This window comes from Papilio machaon, chromosome 11 (genome assembly GCF_912999745.1).
Source record: "Papilio machaon chromosome 11, ilPapMach1.1, whole genome shotgun sequence".
Lineage (NCBI taxonomy): Eukaryota > Metazoa > Arthropoda > Insecta > Lepidoptera > Papilionidae > Papilio > Papilio machaon.
In genome coordinates, this window is record NC_059996.1 from 4,356,154 (window position 1) to 4,376,667 (window position 20,514).

The 20,514-nt window shown below is 31.5% G+C and overlaps 2 protein-coding genes across 2 annotated transcripts; one reads left to right on the forward strand and one right to left on the reverse strand.

The window, feature by feature from the left end:
* Positions 1 to 3,253: 3,253 nt before the first annotated feature.
* LOC106719705 lies at positions 3,254 to 13,085 on the reverse strand. Its single transcript, XM_014514132.2, has 8 exons — positions 12,899 to 13,085; positions 8,107 to 10,777; positions 7,634 to 7,889; positions 7,446 to 7,562; positions 7,024 to 7,133; positions 6,412 to 6,544; positions 4,244 to 4,485; positions 3,254 to 4,060 (listed from the first exon to the last, which is right to left on the reverse strand). Exons 1-8 carry the CDS (start codon positions 13,023 to 13,025, stop codon positions 3,985 to 3,987), a joined length of 3,732 nt encoding a protein of 1,243 aa, XP_014369618.2. The 5' UTR covers positions 13,026 to 13,085; the 3' UTR covers positions 3,254 to 3,984.
* A 3,136-nt stretch (positions 13,086 to 16,221) lies between these two features.
* Positions 16,222 to 20,466, forward strand: LOC106719649 (cyclin-dependent kinase 8). Its single transcript, XM_014514033.2, has 8 exons — positions 16,222 to 16,699; positions 16,835 to 17,086; positions 17,348 to 17,537; positions 17,787 to 18,000; positions 18,622 to 18,790; positions 19,085 to 19,204; positions 19,536 to 19,608; positions 20,102 to 20,466. The coding sequence occupies exons 1-8, from the start codon at positions 16,451 to 16,453 to the stop codon at positions 20,230 to 20,232; spliced, it is 1,398 nt and encodes a 465-aa protein (XP_014369519.1). The 5' UTR covers positions 16,222 to 16,450; the 3' UTR covers positions 20,233 to 20,466.
* The last annotated feature ends 48 nt before the right edge of the window (positions 20,467 to 20,514 follow it).

Below are 20,514 nucleotides of genomic sequence, written 5' to 3' on the forward strand. Positions count from 1 at the left end.
TTTCTGTCCAGTGTCATGGGCGGTCGCCAAACCGCGCCCTACCCTAACGCCGACACTAGACGTTATTGTTATCCCTGTCTTTTCGAAGACAATGAGTGGGATGTAAATATGATTTAATACAAGTTAGTAGAAAATCACAATATATTCATTGAATCCTTATAAATTAAATCCTTTATAGAGATATATTCTTCAGCGAAAAAGGTTCATTAACCTTTAATTGTTTCTAACAAAGAGGAAATTTGACTTCGATATCACGACATTTATTTAAGCAATATCCTATCCTAAGACTATGTTTTCTTATTATTCTACTTTTAAAAATAAATGTAACAAAATAATTGTACTTACATATTTTTCTTCAGTGTAAAATAAAAAAATACGTAAAAAATGTAAATTTTAAATGTACTTCTGAATATGTTTTGGACATTTTTCCTAAGAGAACTGTCTGAAATATTACTAAGAGTTGATTGTATTTATTTCATTTTTTTTTAATTCAGCTAAATTTCAATTACTATTTGTACTGTACCCTTTTAAATGGTTCGTGCTCATTTTCATCAATTGTATATGTACAAAAATTGTATCTTAACAAATAAACTACTTGATCTACGGTAAGAAAATGTATTTGGAATATATTTACATGTTAACAAAAATTATAAAGAAGAACAAAAAAAGGATTAATGTTTTTAACACTATTTTTCCTATGGCGCATCTACACAACATTATATCTACACAACAATGTAACAGTTAACAACTATTACAGCTACCACTACAAATAACAAGATGTGTAACTATAGGTTATAACTCGAAGTAAAACCCACCTAAGACGACACCAACAATGTCTGAGATATATAACTTGGTTTCATTCTTGTTATAGCAATAGCCTTGCTCAAGAATAGACGTAAATTACGTATAGAAATTTCTAATCTCAGAGCCTACCCTAGTAAGGATTGACTAAGTCATAGTCAACCACGCTAGCCCAGTGCGGATTGACTGACCTCTGACATATCTTTGATATTCATCGCACATATGTGCAGATATTTTACTCTATTGTACGAACATCAGTTGAATGTACATATATAAAACAAACGTCGAAAAATACATTGGTACATGACGGGGATTCGAACTCAGGGCTTGCAGATTACAAGTCAAATGTGTAACCCCTAAGTATTCGTCGCACTAGATATAAACTGTACATAAATTACTTTAAGTTTGTTAACATACGAAGCGTGCAATTGTCTTTTTTATACCAATCACTGACAACTATATGGATAAGCCCATGAATGCAACAACACATCTACAAGTACTTTACGCATACTCAATTAAAGAATCATTAATTTGAACTGTATTTCTGATTTGTTCATTTCTTTGCCTAATACACACTTCAATCAACAACGACTACAATCATCAGAATGTTCATGCAAGCAGTCAGCTATAACTATCCAGATATATCTTGCACTACAACAAGCACACTGTTTTAGTACATTCTATAAAATAGACATTTTTAAATTTCATGTTTACAAAAATTCTAAAAGTAATAAAAATGATAGGTTTACAGAGTTTAGTACAAAAATATATTTTTAAAACATATTCACTCGGTTTTAATCGGATTTAAATTATTAATATTATAACAAAAAGACGGAACTTGTATTATTATATACACGTTGTATTGTATACAAACGATATCCTTAGTTAGATAATTTATTTACACGGTAACCTAATATGTAACAGAAATAATAAACATAGCTAACTAATATGACTAACAGGGTTTATATCAACACAAAAATTATAAACGTTTTAACAACTCTTTAAACTAAAAAAACATTGTACCTAAATAGTGAAACCTGATCTTATATTAAACTCTGAATTTTCTTGTTTTTTTTTTTAATACTTAAATATCATCTATGGCAAGTGCAGCAACCTCTAAGTCTAAGGCTATACGTAAAATTTTATATTTAGTTTTTTTTGGGCCCAGCGAGTATGGTGACTAATAATGAATTAATTACATTTGACACTGAAAAAATATAAAAATTTAATAATATTGTAGTCATTTTCTTTTTGTAAAGTCCAATTGCGATGATGAAGTTTTAAATAAGAGCCGATTGTTTTATTTACATTACAGTTCAATATATTCAAATGGTTATATCAAAATTTATAATCATTTTTAATTAAATTATCAGTGTTGTTTACTTAGAAATAATTAAATTATATTATCCATATAATTTAGAGATTATAAGGTACGCATCGATTTATTTTTCTTCACTGTTCACCAGTGGACCCAAATCACGTATAAAAGAAAACGATCTCCTTTGTGAGACTATAAAAATGAGTATAAGAACTTATTTTCAATTCAAGTTTCACTACTTAGTCAAAATAAAAAATAAAGAACATATATCTAATATTATTGTGCGTTCTAATAGTTCGCATTAAAAAACACGGCACCCTGTTATCTTCACATATAAATAAGAATATATAATAAATCAAATTATGTACATAAAAGATAGGTAGTTATTGTCGAGAGTTACCTAGTGAATATGTAGTCAAACTTAACTAAAAAAACCTACATAATAAATAATTCTAAATAATATAAACAAAATTTATTAGAAAAAAATCTAACGTCTTATCAAATTTGAGCAATAGTTGCCAGGTCATTTTTAAAAAACTCCCAGCAAATTACAATATATGTGAATACTTTATGAAATAATGTTATGAAAGTAAAATATTTGAGTATAATACTCGCCACGGTTTATCTTTCTTCTGAAGGTTATAAATTAAAGATACGAACGAACAGAACTGTAGTCTGACCCCAATGAACGTTTTATTCGTTCTAAGTTCGTTCTTCAAGTAGAAAGTTCACACTGGAGCAGAATGCCCATTCACACTTTGGTTTAAGTCCATGTCTTTAGCGATTCGTGATTTTTGTATATGTTTAGTAGCTCATAACTAGCACTAATTTGTCAAGTTGACATATGCGTGTATATATGAAATTTTACTAAGCGCAGTAGCTAATCATAATTGGACCCAACTCGCAGCGTACATTTAACTACTACTTAACAAATACAAAAATCACGAATCGCTGATGGCCGAGCTCAAACTGAGCAAAGCGTAAAATGGGCGCAAATTTCACTTTCATACCCAAATGTACCAATAATAATTGCAAAATAGTGAATTTCGCTTGCAAATTCATGGCAAGTATATACTGGTCAATATTCAATATTATGATATTTCCCTCAAACATATTTACCAATAATTTCGTGCGTTTACGGTTCCTGTATTCATCAAGTAATAATATATTATTATAATGAATGTACATTATGTTAACACCTGTGCAAGTCAGTCTCACATTCGTCGCCTTACTATCAGAATACCTTTATAGCAAAATATTTACAAAGTTAGACTTGAATATTATTTGAAAAATGTATGTGTCGTTTAAAATCTTTTTGTCTACTGCGTTGGCATAATGTTTAGAGGTTAGACGATTTGCTACAAAAGAATTCTGATATTACCTCTCTGCCGTAAAGAAGACCAAGTCTTCATCGTCATTAAAAAAAAAAAAACAGCGCGATTGCGCGTAAATTCGACAAGTATTACACCTTTTTTAAATTATTTTTTTCGTAAATTTTTCATAAAACTGAACAATTTAAAGCCAATCAGATAACATACAACAATCTTTTCTTCCAAACACCTTAGACAACTGCATAGGTTTAAATTAATTACATTTGGTGATATAGTGTTTTGTATATATGTGAATGAAGTTTACATAGTTTATTGCAAAGCGTCCCTATGTTGCGGATACGTAGTGTACTGGTAACATTGGAAATATTCATAATGATAACAGTATACATTTGTGGGTACTACAAAAGGTTGGGGTTGCATCAAAGGATATACAAGAACCGGTTGCACAATACCCACACATGTATACCAAGAATAGTTGGGAACTTGGTAGGCAAGATGGGGCTGCGCTCTATATCTTTGCAACATGGCCTCATGCTAGGCAATTTCATGGGTCATTCTATGACCTGCATAAACTTTAGCCATGAGCAAGCCAGGATTTCGCTCATTAAAGCTGAAATAAAACGCGCTACGTAAATAAGCGTTAGTGTAATATTAGCAAGCAAACATGTGATCTAGCTCTCTATTATCTAATTGAACATTATAATTGTTTAAATATTTATAATGATTTATTAAAATGAAATATTAAATAAATATATAAATAAGAATTTAGAAGCAGCAAGCTTAAAATACTTACGCGATATTCCTTTGTGCTAGCCTCTTCTGAACTGCAGGTTTTATTCTAGGCAGACCAGGGCTGTGCAAGCCACGGCCCGTTATAAAAAACAATGTCATAAATTGTACATTGCTTGTCCCTTGTATCTCCCGTAGTCTATGTATATTAGAGTCAAGGAAAAGATCGAGGCCTTCCATTGCTTCTCTAACTCGTAAATTGTGCAAATCCATTGTCGCCGTGTAATCGTTTTTAGATGTACCCACCTGAAATTTTCATTAGTATTTAATTACCTTAACCTTATCAATGAGGAAATTTATGCTTAAAATTAGGGGTCGCCAGGGTTAGCGCAAATAAAAAGTAGTATGACATGCCCAAATGCATCAGCTACCTTTCCATCAAAGTCCTATAAAAGTCAGCCCAGCCGTTTGGAAGATTACCCGGGGCAAACGCAAACATACAGACAAACATTTTAAAAGATTTCGCTAAAAGCATCGCAAGGCCATCGTGTTTGCATATTATATACACACACTGCAATTTTATTTATTGCAGATATAGATATACATAGATAAATTTGCAAAAATCATGGAAAAAAAGTCTGCCATGAAATCCGCGTTTGTTCCGAGTAATCCCTGAAACGGCTGCATCGATTTTGACCGGACTTTGATTGCGTGCGGAAATATTATAGGTTATTTTTTTATTTTGGCGACCACTAGTATTAAATACAATCGTAGTATTTTTTATCAAAGATAAATATCAAATATAAAAAATGTGTTTTATCTTATCTTAAATATTGATACTTCTACATTTATCTATATAACACAATATTTATCGATCGTATTATGCATAGATATTATTTTAATTGTAGTTTATTTGTGTATAGATATTGTTTTTCTCCAATGCGTCGGAAATGTTTCTTTTAATTTTAAATTTTATTTTATTCGTTTTAAAGAAAAGAAAAAACATTACATAAGTACATCTCAATACATACTTTCATGTATTCTCTACATAAAAACACATAAAAATTTAAGCACAATTAATTTATCAATGCTGTTTTAATGTACAGAGTCATGTAATACGAGCCATTAAGGAAATAACCTTGAATTATTACATCTTTAATATTGTTACATATAAATATCACTTATTTAATTATATTAATTATTGCCTCATTATATCTATTCCTCCTAATCATTATATTACGTGGTGGTACATTACAACTTTATACAGTGAAACCTGGTTAAGTGAGACATCAAGGGACCTGCAATGTCGTTTCACTTATAGAGGTATTCCACTTACCCAGTGTCTCAGATATACAGGTATAAATAAATATCTGTCTCATTTACAGAGGGTTCCATTAATAGAGGTGAAAATACAGGTTATTTCAGTTTGACATTTTTCAAATAAACATCTGTATGATAGTAAAGCGAAACTAAAACTGAAGGTAATTGAAGCTCAAAATTTGTACTTACGTACTTGGAATTACGTGTGGAATTTGTGATTAGAATAAGAATGAGTAAACAAACAATGTTATCTCAGTTACAGAGGTTTATGCATATAAAATTTACTCGCTGTCTCAGTTATAGAGGTAACTATGATGATAAATCGAAAGAACAAATCCCAGATATAGAGGTTTACCTCGTCCCACTAATAGAGGTAATTCAGTGCCAAAGTGTTGGGACCTCAGCATGAGTTCCAGTTATGGAGGTTTCTCACTTATCCAGGTCCCACTTAACCAAGTTTCACTGTACCTCTTTTTAAGGAAATTGCGCAAACGGATGAACGTGAAATTTGACACAGTTATGTGCATAAAGATATTTTTAATCAAAAATTAAAAAAAAACTCGATGAAGTAAGTTTAGTTGGATGGATGGATGGATCGATAGATGGGTGGATGGATGTTTGTTACCAGGTAATTCCGGATCGGATCAGATCTCGATGAAATCTGTCATAGGTGTAAAACATAGTTTATTGTAAAAGAAAGTCTCTAATTTTGTATTGTAGTTTAATTATTCGGCAGTATTTTGTAACTACTATTGTTACATAAGAAGATATTTGTTTTAATTCATATTATTAATTCTTGTGCAAAATATAAATAAATTTATAGTCAGGTAGAACACATAGTCTACTTATTATTTTTTTTTATTCGCCACGAACGGATTCACTGGCGACAACTATTTATAATTATAAACTTACCTGTATGAGAGTTGCTACAGCCAAAGAGTTCGCATGATCAAATTCCTGTGTGTGCATTGCCGCAATCTCTGAATAGTATCTGGCGACTTGAATGTTACCATTTGACATGTTCTCACGAATTTTCTGGTATATCCTGGAATAGACCATGAATATACAAATTGAAAAGACAAGAGAGAAATAGATATGGTAGCAAATATATTTTAAAGGTAAAGTATAAAGAGTAAAGACCGAGCTATAACTAACGTACTTTCATAAAGATAGCCCTTTCTTCGAGAAATCCCCAACATGCTGAAAGATCGCGTTAACTACAAATGAAAACGCATTTTAAGGAAGCAATCACAACTAATCGATATTTTTACTCAGTAGTTTGTTAATAAACAAATAAGTTGCGATTAAAACGAATTTACTAATAAGTGATTAAAATTTAAATTACTCAACATGTGAAAGGTCAACCGCAAATTACGCCAGCACTTTGGGTAATAATTATATAAATTATTAAAAATACTACAGGGTGTGTCTGGGAAAGACTTTGACAGTGTTTTTTTTTTTTTTTGACAGAGAAAGGAAGAAAATTTAACGTTCCTCAATTTATTTAATTTCTGCGTTACTTACTGATTCCTTCTTATTAAGTGTAACTCAGCCTGATGGCGAAAACGTTCGACCAGATTCATATCAACTTTTCCCCCTCCTGCTAAAAACAGCGGTTCAGACTTTGATAGCTCCTGTTAATAAAAAAAAACATTTTATCTAAAATTCGCCGTTTCATGACTTCAATTATGAAGAAAATTTTACATCACTAGTTACTTTTATCAAGAAATATCTATCCCTAATTATAACCATTATATGACTTGATACAAATTATAAAAGGTCCGAAAAAAAATCCGTAGAACAAACCTTTACAAACTATTTTCTCGCGAAATAACAACTTTGAAAACATAGTGACAATAATTACTATGATATTAAGACTGTATTTTTTTTATTCAATAAACGTCTGCTGTAAAAGATCATCTGCTGGATCATATAGACAAACTCACTTTTTTACGTTCTTTACGCATTTTCTCCCGGTGTTCTGTTCCTTTAGCCATGATGAAATCTCTTAATCCATTCTCCCTCTCCAATATTTCCGCTTGTCCAGTCGATAATAACAGACCCTACAAAATTTTACAAAATTTAGATGTTGATGTTGATAATAAAAAAAATTTAAATGCATCAAATAACATACCTCTACAGTATTATTAAAATTGTTATTATGCGCAACCAGTAATTCAGACAAAACTTGTGGATGTATATCTGGAAACAAATTGTTCAATTTTTCTCGTGTAAGTTTAGCTGCCATGTCCATTGGCTCTTCCTTCCGCCAATCCGAGTTAAATTTGTTTTGCAAAGATATGGCTAATTCATTGTCCATTAAATCTTTAAAATCGGGTGTTTTCGGCTCCTCTGAAGCGTTTAATTCGAATTCGTGTCTCTCCAACTCCCTGAAACAAATATTAATAATTTTCATAAATACCAGTAATTCTCACTAAAATATAAGTCCCCACCGAGGGGCTCGGAGCCTACCCTAAGTTAGGGGTGACACTAAAATATACCAAAAACAAATTTTATAAAACATTCGGGTAGTGTAGTATAAAACATAGATTATTTCTTAATTATTATCAACTATTAAAAAATCATTGTAATCTGAATAATACCAACCTAGCTATTTCTTCATCTTGTTGTATCATTAATTCTGTTTCCTTAAATTTTGCCTGTGATTGATTAATATAGGATTCCATCCAAAAAGCATTTATTTCATTTAGCAAAGACTCTGGAATGTTTACTATAGGTGTAACATATTCAGGATAAATCATTTCATCTCTCCCAAAATGCTCATCTAATTTTGAGATAAAGTCCCAACTTAAATTGATATTTACAGTTTTTTCAGATTTAGGAAAATCGTCACTGTTGCTTTCATTATCCAAACCAATAGTATTATAATTTGTTCTTATTTCCATGAGCGCATTGGAAGTACTTGGTAATTCATCATCGGGACTTTGAGTATTGTCAGAAAGTTCTATGTTGTCCACGTTAATATTTTCTTGATTTTCGTTCACATTAGAATTAACTTCCGACCCAATTCCTAGACGCTGATTTCTTATCTTTAAGCAATGTTTCGAATAGTGGTTTTCGGAAATAACAACGTTTTTCTCTATTTGTCGCTTTAAATTAATATGATGCTCAGATATATTTGCTTTTTTACCTTTTCTAGGTGTTAATATGGCAATATACTTTGAGTTTTCTAATATGTGATCTGGTTTCGCGCTTGTGCTCGGTTGTGAATTGTCATAAGGAATTATTTTTCTTGTATTATTTATTGTTTCTTCTGACATTTGATCAGCTTTAGCGCTTGTGCTAGTTTTAGAATCATGGATTAGAGATTTATTATTTACATCATCAACATGATTTGACATTTTGTCATCAGTGCAAATGCTTTCTTCATCACTATCAGATGAGTCTTCACTTTTTACACTTGGAAATTCACCATTAGCCACTCCTTCAGCCACAATAAGCGTGGCCCAGTTAACATCACCACGGCAAATGTCAAATACATTCTTCAAATCGATTTTGGGGATATTCTTAAATACATTCCTGAAGGTTCTAAATTGTGTTTTTTTATCCTCATTCTTAAACGCTTCTTCTAGTATTTGTTCATTAATCATGCTACTCTGATCTAACATTCTCTTTTCGGGAATTTTTTCTTTATCGAGAGGCATGTAATATAAATTTATATCTCTCGATACTGCGCTCATAACTTTATAAGCTTTGTTTACATTACAAACGTCCGTATCACTGAGGTCCATGGAAGTGCCGCTACTAACTTTTTCGACTGCAATTAAGGGACTTTCTTCGTCTAATTTACAGGTATCATCCCATGGTTGCATAAACATGTCGATTTTAGTCCAATCCTGACATTCGACTAACAAATTATCTGCGTCTGGTTTTGTATCTTCTAAACTTCTCCTTAATTTGTTCAATTTATTTCGTGGTGGCTTTGAATTTTCCGAAATCTCATTCTCGCAAGTAACATCCTTTTTACTACAAGTTCTTTTATTCTCTGCCGGATCGTCTTCCCACTTTTCGTTTGTTTCCCACGCTGCATCAATCTCTTCAAGTTCTTCCACATGCATATTAGATTCTATGTTCTGCTCTGAATTATTGTCTAATTCATATTGTTTATTTTCTGCGTCTTTCGTATTTGATAAGTCATCGTTATTTTTAGTTATTTCCTGCATTTGTTCATCAGAACTTGACGAGCCTGATGGATTACATATATTTTCTTTATTTTGAACAGTCATATTTTCCTGGGTAGTATTACAATCATGTTCTGAATATTGAACACTAGATACAACATTACCGTTAGGATTAAGTTCTATGGGGACTGTTTGAATTGGTATGACAGGAAAATTCCTCAAAACAGGTGGAATGAAATTATTTGGATAGGACAATTTATAGTAATTCATCATTCTTTCAGCAGTAATACCATCCTGAAAGTTGCTAAGCATTCTTTTAATTGTATGCAATGATACATTATGAACATTTTTACGTGATAGTTGGTTTGCTTTCTTTGCCCAATGAGTATTTGGCTCCACGATTTCTATCAAATATCCATTATTTACCCCATCTCTGAGGTAAGGCTCCATTTCCCAGGGTTCAACATTTGTATTATCAATTATAACAGGACTCACTCCTCGGTTCATTGCTGATCTAGCTTTGCTACGATTCCAAATATGAGCGTCTTGAAGCTTCGTTTTGTCAAATCGATAAGAACCTTTTACCAAAAAATAATCATCAGCTGAAAAAATATGTGTCGAGAAATCACATTCATCACCTCCAATAGTTGCTTCTAGAATTTTTTTTGCCAAATATGTTTTCCCACTTCCCGGAACACCTCTCATTATAATTAATATGCGGCTACCTTTATTATGATGCATTAGAATTTGTTTAATTTGATTCGTCCAGAAGTTGAAATCTGATATTGGAAGAGGACTTAACTGATTACTGGTATATGTGCCAGGCCTTGCGCCACTTTGTGCAACCCCAGAGTAACTGACATTAGTCTTGGCCATATTTCCTGCTGAACTTGAGTTATGAGGTTTACAATGTTGTTCAATGTTTTGAGAACACCCTAATTGTTTTCTATTCTGGGGATTATTTACTGCAACATTTGGTACACTGTTACTATCATCGCTATTATTATGATCAAATGATAGTGTTCTTGGTGTAAGTGTGGGTTGATGAACTTCCACGTTATTTTCGACATTTGGTGAAGATGATTCTGCTTCCATTTCATTTGTCATATTCATGATGGCATTTGCAGATTGATCCACTGGAAAGTAGACATATAATTTTTTTATAGTATGATTTTCGTTTATTTTCTTTTGCTATTACAATTTAAGATTCAAATGTCCTTCGCAACAGTGACATCTTTTCATTATTGGTCCCACTGCTTGTTTGCCCCTGTTTCATACCATAGCATAAGCATATGTTTACTTAAATCACATATTTTGTACAATTCATTTACAGACTCTTTCAAGAACTTTATATTGCCATGCGGTCCTAATATGTCGAAATCATAAGTAAACATTTTATTAATTTAAGCATTTTTATTATTATAATTTTTATAAAAGTAACTTTTTTACTTATAATTGAGTTCAGTCAGATAACACTAGAATTAGATTATCAAAGATAGCCAAATGATACAAGTATTTATTGCATAATGTGTGGCATAATGTGTGGCATAATGTGTGGCATAATGGTAAATATAACAAATTTTATGTATGTGTATTTCATATATTTTTACATATTGCACCCACTTTCGCATTCATATTATCCAGGACTTTATCCTGTTGTAACATTAACATAAAACATGTTGTGATGAGAAAGGATATAAAAAGTACTTATGTAAATACAAAATATGCTGACTTAATGTGTGTGACATGATGTATGAAAACAGATAAAACCACATTAAACAGTAACCAGTGACAAAACAGTGTTTTTAAAGTTTTTCGCAGGTATTCAAAAGGGTAAAATATTTAAATATCACCCTATACAACAAAAAGCTCTAATCTCTATGAAACCCCTAAGAGATGTAACTCTTTCCACCCCAAAAAGTCAAGTTGATATACATATAATAGCTGAAGCTAGCAAAGTAAATACAATGTTAAATATTTAAATAACCAAAGGACTGCTGCTTTTAAGTAGGAATACTGTCAGATTCCCTGATATTACCTTACAAACTACTATATCGACGCCCCCACCGAATAACCCCGTAATATAGAAATAGATAGTATAGAAAAATCTATTTCTTTAATAACTTCATCAATAATTATTGTATCTTTTAAATAACAAAAAAAGCTAATTTTTATAGCTACATTGTATTTAATTTTCATTCTTATATTCCGGGCGTATTCTGTGCTACGAAGGATAAATGATTACACCGCAAAAAAAAAAATCTGTTTCAATAATGATTTTTACGATACTATGGTGTAAAATCCTACTTAAAACATTTATCAGTAAGATTGCATTACTATGTTATTCTTAAGAATATTTTCATCATCTGCTTTTGCACTAGTTTCTTACAGTTTTATTCTTGCCTAAATGGCATTTTTTGTGATCTGTAAAGTCTAACAGGGTTGTTAGTTGTAGGGAATAAAATCATATTGGTGTTGTGCCATTTAAGCTACTTAAAAACATTGACATAGACATGCACAACATAGTTTTTCGTATAAAACATTGATTGAGTGTAAGTAATAGAATAAACTGGTAAAATAAGTTATCTCCGTAGTTAACATTAAGAAAAATATGAAAAAAATTCACAATGTGTAATAGGACCTCTAGATACCAAATTCGATGGAAAATCAAGAACCCGGTAAGAGTGCATTACAGGATTATTCGATGTGGGCGTCGATATATACTTTACCTTAGAGATATACTTTATATATATAATTTATATATCTATACTTTACCTTAGAGATCATGCTTAATTGGAAGTTGCACTTGCACACAATGCACTTAAACTTTGATGATTTTAAAGTACTGCAGGCAAAATCTACATTATTTTGTATTTTTTATTTGTCTATTTGTCCAAGTTCACAACTGCCTGATTAATAATCCAAAATTAACCATTGGGATACTGATTGATTGATATGTTATTGTAATGCTTAAATTCACAAGAACTAAATGTCCATCAATTTCAAAACAATAGAATTTTAGTTAACACTCAAATTTCATAGATTTTATTATGCTAACTACCTGTGGCGCAAATTGTCTTTTTCCTTCAAACATGATAGGTACATACATATATATATTGGATATCGCTTATCGACGCAGTACAAACAGCGCAGCAGAATGGATCAATAACTACTCTCCGACCCCCAGAGACACACAAACGTAGACGTACTATATACAGTGTTGCAAAATTTCGCAAAACTATAACTTTATTACTTACTGTCTCCGTTGCAACCTTCGACTATTGCACATATTATATCTCTAGTCAGCACTTCACCAAAAGTCTGATATAAAGTCTCAATAACGTTATGGTATACGCCTTCCTGATCGCTGAGTGAATCTTCCATTATGAATAAAAATCTATATTAAAAAAATAAAAATTAAAACTCACACATTGAAAATCACAATTATTTTGTATAAACTTAAAATTTTACGTATAGTTACGGGAGAACAAAATACATATTATCTCTGCAGTAACGTATTGGAAATGCTATTTTGACTTTGACATTAAATAATTTTTTTGGATTTTTGTTTTTTACATTAGCAATAAGTGACAATGACAAATCAATAAAACAAAGATTAAATAAAACACAACAATGAGAATTGGGCACTGACTACTTTTATGCAATATCTATCTTACTAATATTATAAATGCGAATTTTGGATGGATGGATGGATAGATGGATGGATGTTTATTTGAAGGTAACTCCGGAATGGTTCATTGGATCTTGATGAAATTTGGCACAGATGTGGAGCATAACTGGGAGAATATATAGCCTACTAAACTACTAAATAAGTTTTTTTTAACTCCGCGCAGACGGAGTCGCAGGTGACAGCTTGTGAATAATACTTATAATTTCAAGGTGTTATGGCCTACCAATAATATTGTGAATATCGCAACGTATGAAAAAGAGATGGGTTGGATTAAAGGAAAAATAATAAGAATTTTTTGTGTCAAAAAGAATATATAAAAGTCGTCTTTTCAACAGCGAAAAGCTACAAGCAGCTATTATTTTTTACCATTTTACATTTACGAAACTTTACGACCCTCGTATAATGTCGTTTGTAAATGTCTTTTTTTTTGTGACTGAGTAGTCACTGTTTGTCTTGAAGAGGCATTTACAGCTTCACCGGGCTTGAGGTGGCCGGGCACGGGCACAGATGGCGCTTAGCCTAAACCTCGTGCGTAAATGTCGTAAATAGGGGTGTAAAAAAAATCGATTATGAAAAAATCGATTATTTTTAGGTTTTTTACGATTTTTATGGAACGATTATTTTTTTACAAAAATCGATTTTTTAAAAATCGATTATATAATTTATTCGATTTTTTAAAAAGCGCTATCGATTAAATATTTCACGCCCTGCGACATATAATACGATAAACAAGTTCATTAAAAATTGTTGTAAATGAACGAGTCAGTTTGATATATTTTTATAATCTAATTCTTATGCCATCTAATATTAAATTAAATGAGAAAACAATGTCTCGCTTTCACGCTAAAACTACTAAACTGATTTAAATTAAATTTGGTACAAAGATAGTCTCGATCTAGTGCCTGAAGAAAGGACATAGGCTACTTTTTAAATAGAAATATATAATAAAAATAAAAATTGATATAATAAAAAAAAAGGGTTTGCAAGTGGTTGAAAGATGGGATAAGAAACTATATGGAAGTATCATGAATTTTATAGTTAGAAGCGTGAAACTTATTTTTAGTCTGTTAATTTGATATAAATAAATATGATATGACATTTAAAATTTGTAAAAGTTTTACCCTCTAGGGAGCAAAATAACAATAGGGAATAGGAGATGGAAGTTTGTATGGAAATATATAAGGTTTATGAGAATGTTTTGTAAGTTCAGTATGTTTTGATGTTATTTTTATAATTTTAAGTAAAATAATTAGCGTAAATAATTAAAATGCTACCCGAAAACAGTGTTTCACACGGACGAAGTCACGATCACAGCTAGTTTATGATATTTGTGACTATAGATTTTTTTTTGTGTTTAAATGAATGTTTAAAAAAAAATTTATTTTATATTTTCGTTAATAAAACCATAAGTTTGTTGTTTTGGTTTTATACATCTACTTAATTTCATTTTATTCTATAAAATGTTTTATGGCAATAAGTATTTAGGAAATATCTATTGTATTTTTATGTTTTCCCTGTAATTTTAAAGATTAAAAAAAAAATCGATTATTCTTTCTTTAAAAATCGATTAATCGACTAATCAATTTTTATCACCAACTGTAAAAATCGATAATCGAAAAATCGATTTTTTTACTCAATGTTCTATCCCTAGTCGTAAATGTCACCAACGTTGGTGACACTATACTTTGGGTATGTTCCGATATGCACTGCGAGCACTGCACAGTGCTATCACTGTAGAAAAATTCGTTCCGTTATATCTGGACTGCCAGTATACTGCCGCAGTACCCTAGGGAAATATATGACGTCATAAATCGCCGCCATATTCTACTGTGAGCACTGGCGTTTTCGAGGTAAGGTACTCGCAGTACCTTGATCACGTGATCAGTCAAAACCATTCGAGTGCCTAACGTCTTATAATCAAAGCTACAGTTTAATCAGAAAATTTTAAAGTTCTGTAATTAGTTTGGATTAACAAATAAAACAATGGAAGAATTGCAAAAATTAACCTTATTAGACTGTGTTTATAATGAAAAACATATTTTTTTTATGAAAAATTACTTACTTTTATTATATTATAAATTCAATTTATAATTAATATTAATTAAAATATTTTTAATTTGACAGTACTCCAAAACAGTTTTTTTAATGTACACACACCCACAGAGTGATACAAGCTTTTTTGACATCCAAATCCAACATAAAGGTGTGTTCCGATTTGCACTGCGACCACTGTAGAGTGTGACGTCAATTCAGTATACTGTGAAGCCGTTCCTTTATAGCCAGTTATACTGGTTACGATTTAAAACGGAACGCAATCCCGTATACTGTCAGCCGCATTTTTTGACGCGACATTCAAATGAGTGTATTCAAGTTTTCTAGTACATTAAAAAAACTGTTTTGGAGTACTGTCAAATTAAAAATGTTTTAATTAATATTAATTATAAATTGAATTTATAATAAATAAAATAAGTACTTTTTCATAAAAAAGAATATGTTTTTCATTATCAACACAGTCTAATAAGGTTAATTTTTGCAATTCTTCCATTGTTTTATTTATTAATCCAAACTAATTACAGAACTTTAACATTTTCTGATTAAACTGTAGCTTTGTTTATAAGATGTGAGGCACTCGGGTGGTTTTGACTGATCACGTGATCAAAGTACTGCGAGTACCTTACCTCGAAAACGCCAGTGCTCTCAGTAGAATATGGCGGCGATTTATGACGTCATATATTTCCCTAGTGTACTGCTGTAGTTTACTGGCAGTCCATAACGGAACGAATTTTTCTACAGTGATAGCACTGTGCAGTGCTCGCAGTGTATATCGGAACATACCCTGTATCAGTAAGACTGTTGACTGTCAATGTGACACTGTCAGTGTCACCCTCTCATCGTTCGTGGCTTAATCACAATTTATGTTATATTTTTTTTTTGCTGCTGTAAGTGTAAGAAATAAGAATACATTAAAATGCAGTACAATTAACTCATACCTCTTGTATACACACATCAGTTTTTATTTTTATTTCTGATACCAATCTAAACCGATTACATGAATATACAAGCAGTAAATAAAAATATTTTTTGATGATCATAGTATTTAACTCTATATTTCCTAAAAATGGCTGATAATTTTCAAAATAATAAAACTATGGCTCCGGTAATGATGGACTACGACTTTAAAGTCAAAACTCAAAACGAGCGATCTAAAGTTGAAGATCTCTTTGATTTTGAGGGATGTAAAGTTGGAAGAGGGACATACGGACATGTATATAAAGCTCGGCGAAAAGATGGATCTGATACTAGAGACTATGCATTGAAACAAATAGAAGGGACTGGACTTTCCATGTCAGCTTGTAGAGAAATAGCCGTAAGTACATTTTAAACTATGTATTATAATACAGATTAATATTAAAATGTTATGCTTTATCTAATATTTGTTCGAAATAATTCTAGTTATTCTTTTTTCAATTTATATGAAATGACAAGTATTATTATTTTTCAGTTGCTGAGGGAATTAAAGCATTCTAATGTTATAAACCTTATTAGAGTTTTTCTTTCTCATACGGACCGAAAAGTATGGCTGTTATTTGACTTTGCAGAACATGATTTATGGCACATAATAAAGTTCCACAGAGCAGCCAAAGCAAATAAAAAATCTGTGATGGTTCCAAAGGGCATGGTGAAAAGTTTATTATACCAAATTTTGGATGGGATTCATTATTTACACTCAAATTGGGTTCTACATAGGGATTTGGTAAGTTATTTTTAACTTTTTAAAATAACTAAATAAGAAACCATTTAATGATTGCAATTGATAGGTTATCATTATTCATATCCATATTTCAATAAGCTGGTTTGCAGCCCACATAGTTATAGGTAGATTATTCCAATTTAGTTGTTGAGTCACAAATCAATGGTTGAACTTTTATGTGAACTGATCTTTTGACCCAAATCTAAGCTGATTTACATACATCCGCGTGTGGGATTATTATATATTATACATTGGTCTTTTCAGAAACCAGCTAATATTCTTGTGATGGGAGAAGGACCTGAAAGAGGAAGAGTTAAAATAGCAGACATGGGTTTTGCAAGATTATTTAATGCACCTTTAAAACCTTTAGCGGACTTAGATCCTGTTGTAGTGACATTCTGGTATAGAGCACCAGAATTATTATTAGGTGCTAGGCATTATACAAAAGCTATTGGTAAGATAATTTATGTATATAGTACACAATAGTATTAGGCAGCCTACAATATGAGGGCATTTACCAATTATTGACTGATACATACTGATACAAAAAGCTTATGTGACAAATCCATGCTTTTATTTTCTTATGGTAGTCTATCTTTGACCATTACAATAAATACATAGAAGTACCGTATTATGTGCAAATTATAAAAGTTACTAATTAAATGTAAAATATAAGAAAGTGTAAAATTAACATACTTTTCAGATATATGGGCAATAGGATGTATATTTGCCGAGCTGTTGACATCAGAACCTATTTTCCATTGTCGTCAAGAAGACATCAAGACGAGCAACCCATATCATCATGATCAATTAGATAGGATATTCAATGTAATGGGTTTCCCACAGGAAAAAGACTGGGAGGATATCAGGAAGATGCCGGAGCATGCTACCTTAGTAAAGGACTTTAAAAGATCAAAGTAAATATATTTTTAATTATTTACTTATATTAGATTTTAGATTATTATGTATTAGGCCCTTCATACTCAAGGAGAAGTCAATCTTCGAAACCCAGCGATGTTAATTGCTAAGCTAAACACGTAATACAATATCGTAGAACTTCGTACACAGGCACGCGTATTTATATATTGTTTTTAGATGCCAAAACATGTCGCTTGCAACCTTTTTGTAAAGATAGTCTCGAGAAATTAGCTGTGATTTTTTAATATAGAGGAGCGAGTTGGAACTTGTAGTGGCCTGCACTGACTGAATAGACGATAGTTTTCGACGATTCAACCAAGTGTGTGTATGGAGCGATAATTGTGATGCAAGGATTAATTCAATTACGTTACAAGATGTAAAGTTTGTTGAGAACTTTAAGGTTTATCTTTAAATAACATAGCAGTAAGGGGAAGTGGACTTAGCGGGGGAGGTAATGGATAAGACATAATTTTTCTGTATCTTCCCTTCTCTGTTGATTTGTTTATATACAGTGGTCACTTTATTATGTTAACCGAAACTCGTGGCTGCTTGCTCATTTACCACCCTTTTACAATGGAAAAGAATTGCGACATAAAAACGTTACACTTATACATTTCCAGTTACCAAAATTGTTCATTAAGTAAATACATGGACAGACATAAAATCAAACCGGACAGTAAAGCATTTAGTTTACTCCAAAGATTACTCTTAATGGATCCAAATAGAAGGATAACATCGGAACAGGCGATGCAAGACCCTTATTTCACTGAAGATCCTTTACCAACACAGGTAAGTGAAAATAAACTTATATTTAATCATTACCACCTTATTTTTTCGTTATTAAAAATATACATTTTAAAAATAAGCACTGAATCTTTGATGTTTTTTATTTTGCGTATTTAATTTCTAAACACATTGAATAATAAACTATATATTTCGTGGATGAACATAAACTTTATTACCGTAAGTTTTCACTGGCTATAATACCTATGATTTTGTATATACTTTTGTACCTGTTTCAGCAGTGGAAACCGTCAGAACAGTTTAATAATTTAAGATTGAATATGTTTTGTATGTTTACAGGATGTTTTTGCAGGATGCCCCATTCCGTATCCTAAGAGGGAATTCCTGACTGACGACGACCAGGAGGACAAGAGCGAGTCCAAGGCACGCCAGAATCAGCAACAACAGCAGAACCCTAATGTAAGTTTTCACTGCATATTGATAAATTTATTTAAAGATACATTTTCATCCCATTTCATTCTCAATGAATAAACTGAGATAATATTTTTTTAGGTTTGTAATATTTTTGAAATCTACTTTGAAGCAATGTAAGAGGAAGAATTTTATGTTTGTATTCTTTTATCTAGTAACTAGCTTTTACCCGCGACTCCGTCCGCGCGGAATAAAAAAAATGCACACAAAATAAAAAAGTTCCTATGTCCGTCGTAAATCAGTTCGATCGATCTTGAGTTATAAATAGTGTAACTAACACGACTTTCTTTTATATACATATAGATGTCCTTTATTTCAGACCCAACAAAATCAAGTACAAGCAAACAGTCATGACCATGGAGCTAACAATGCTAAGAGAATGCGAATGCCAGGTAAATTATTTGCATGTACAATCGCCTTCGTTCGCGGTGTTTTAATTTAAAATCAACTAACGTTTGAGCGTCTCATACGCCTCGAAAAGATAAAGTTTGATTAATGTTATAACTATAAAGTACTTTACGTTATAACATAGTGTGAATTACAATGAAGGTAACCAAGTTTTATTTCGTTGTGAGATGCAAATTAATTTTCTCTAAATGGAATACCGCGAACGTAGGTGACTGTACCTGTGTGTTTTTAGGTAAACTGATAGCGAAAATAATTATAAATGCTTACTAATATTATAAATGTGAATGTTTGGATGGATGGATGGATGTTTGAAGGTATCTCCAGAACGGCTCAACGGATCTTGATGTAATTTGGCACAGATGTAGAATATAGTTTGGAAGAACACATATGCAACTTATTAAGCTAGTGTTACATATAGTTGTAATCGTCGAGTGTATATACTTAATTACATGATTGATCTACCTACTATCTTTTCAGGACCAAATCAAGGCCAATCAAATCAAGGTAACGGCCAGCAAGAGTTCCACCAACAACAACAGATGATGTTTGGTGCACAACAACAAGGAGACAATTCACAACAGCAGGCCAACTTCCAACAGAGGTTCTAGATGAGGAGTCTGATTGATTTAGAATGACGAAATGTCGCTAATATGTCAAATTTTAAAGCCAATCTCAATGTTGGACGAATGAAACATATCATTGGCCAAAAATGTTGACAACTATTAAATAGTAAGTAGATAAAGGTCTTAATTAGTCAGTTTTCATTCCAGGATTTTTTTCTGTTTGACATCATTTTTTATACTGTTGTGATAGTGTCTTGTTGATCGTAAAATTTTTTTCCCACTGAAAATTTTCATAAAAACAAATTTCAATATAATTTAAATGTGTTG

Bases quoted from the DNA above. Each gene is read 5' to 3' on its own strand.
- LOC106719649 (XM_014514033.2), top strand. From the start codon at position 16,451: ATGGCTGATAATTTTCAAAATAATAAAACTATGGCTCCGGTAATGATG. The intron at 19,205-19,535 runs GTAAGTTTTCAC...CCTTTATTTCAG, and splicing joins AACAACAGCAGAACCCTAAT to ACCCAACAAAATCAAGTACA. The intron at 19,609-20,101 runs GTAAATTATTTG...CTATCTTTTCAG, and splicing joins TAAGAGAATGCGAATGCCAG to GACCAAATCAAGGCCAATCA.
- LOC106719705 (XM_014514132.2), bottom strand. From the start codon at position 13,025: ATGGAAGATTCACTCAGCGATCAGGAAGGCGTATACCATAACGTTATT. The intron at 10,778-12,898 runs GTAAGTAATAAA...TCTACTTTCCAG, and splicing joins CGAAGGTTGCAACGGAGACA to TGGATCAATCTGCAAATGCC. The intron at 4,486-6,411 runs GTAAGTTTATAA...TGAAAATTTCAG, and splicing joins CTGTAGCAACTCTCATACAG to GTGGGTACATCTAAAAACGA.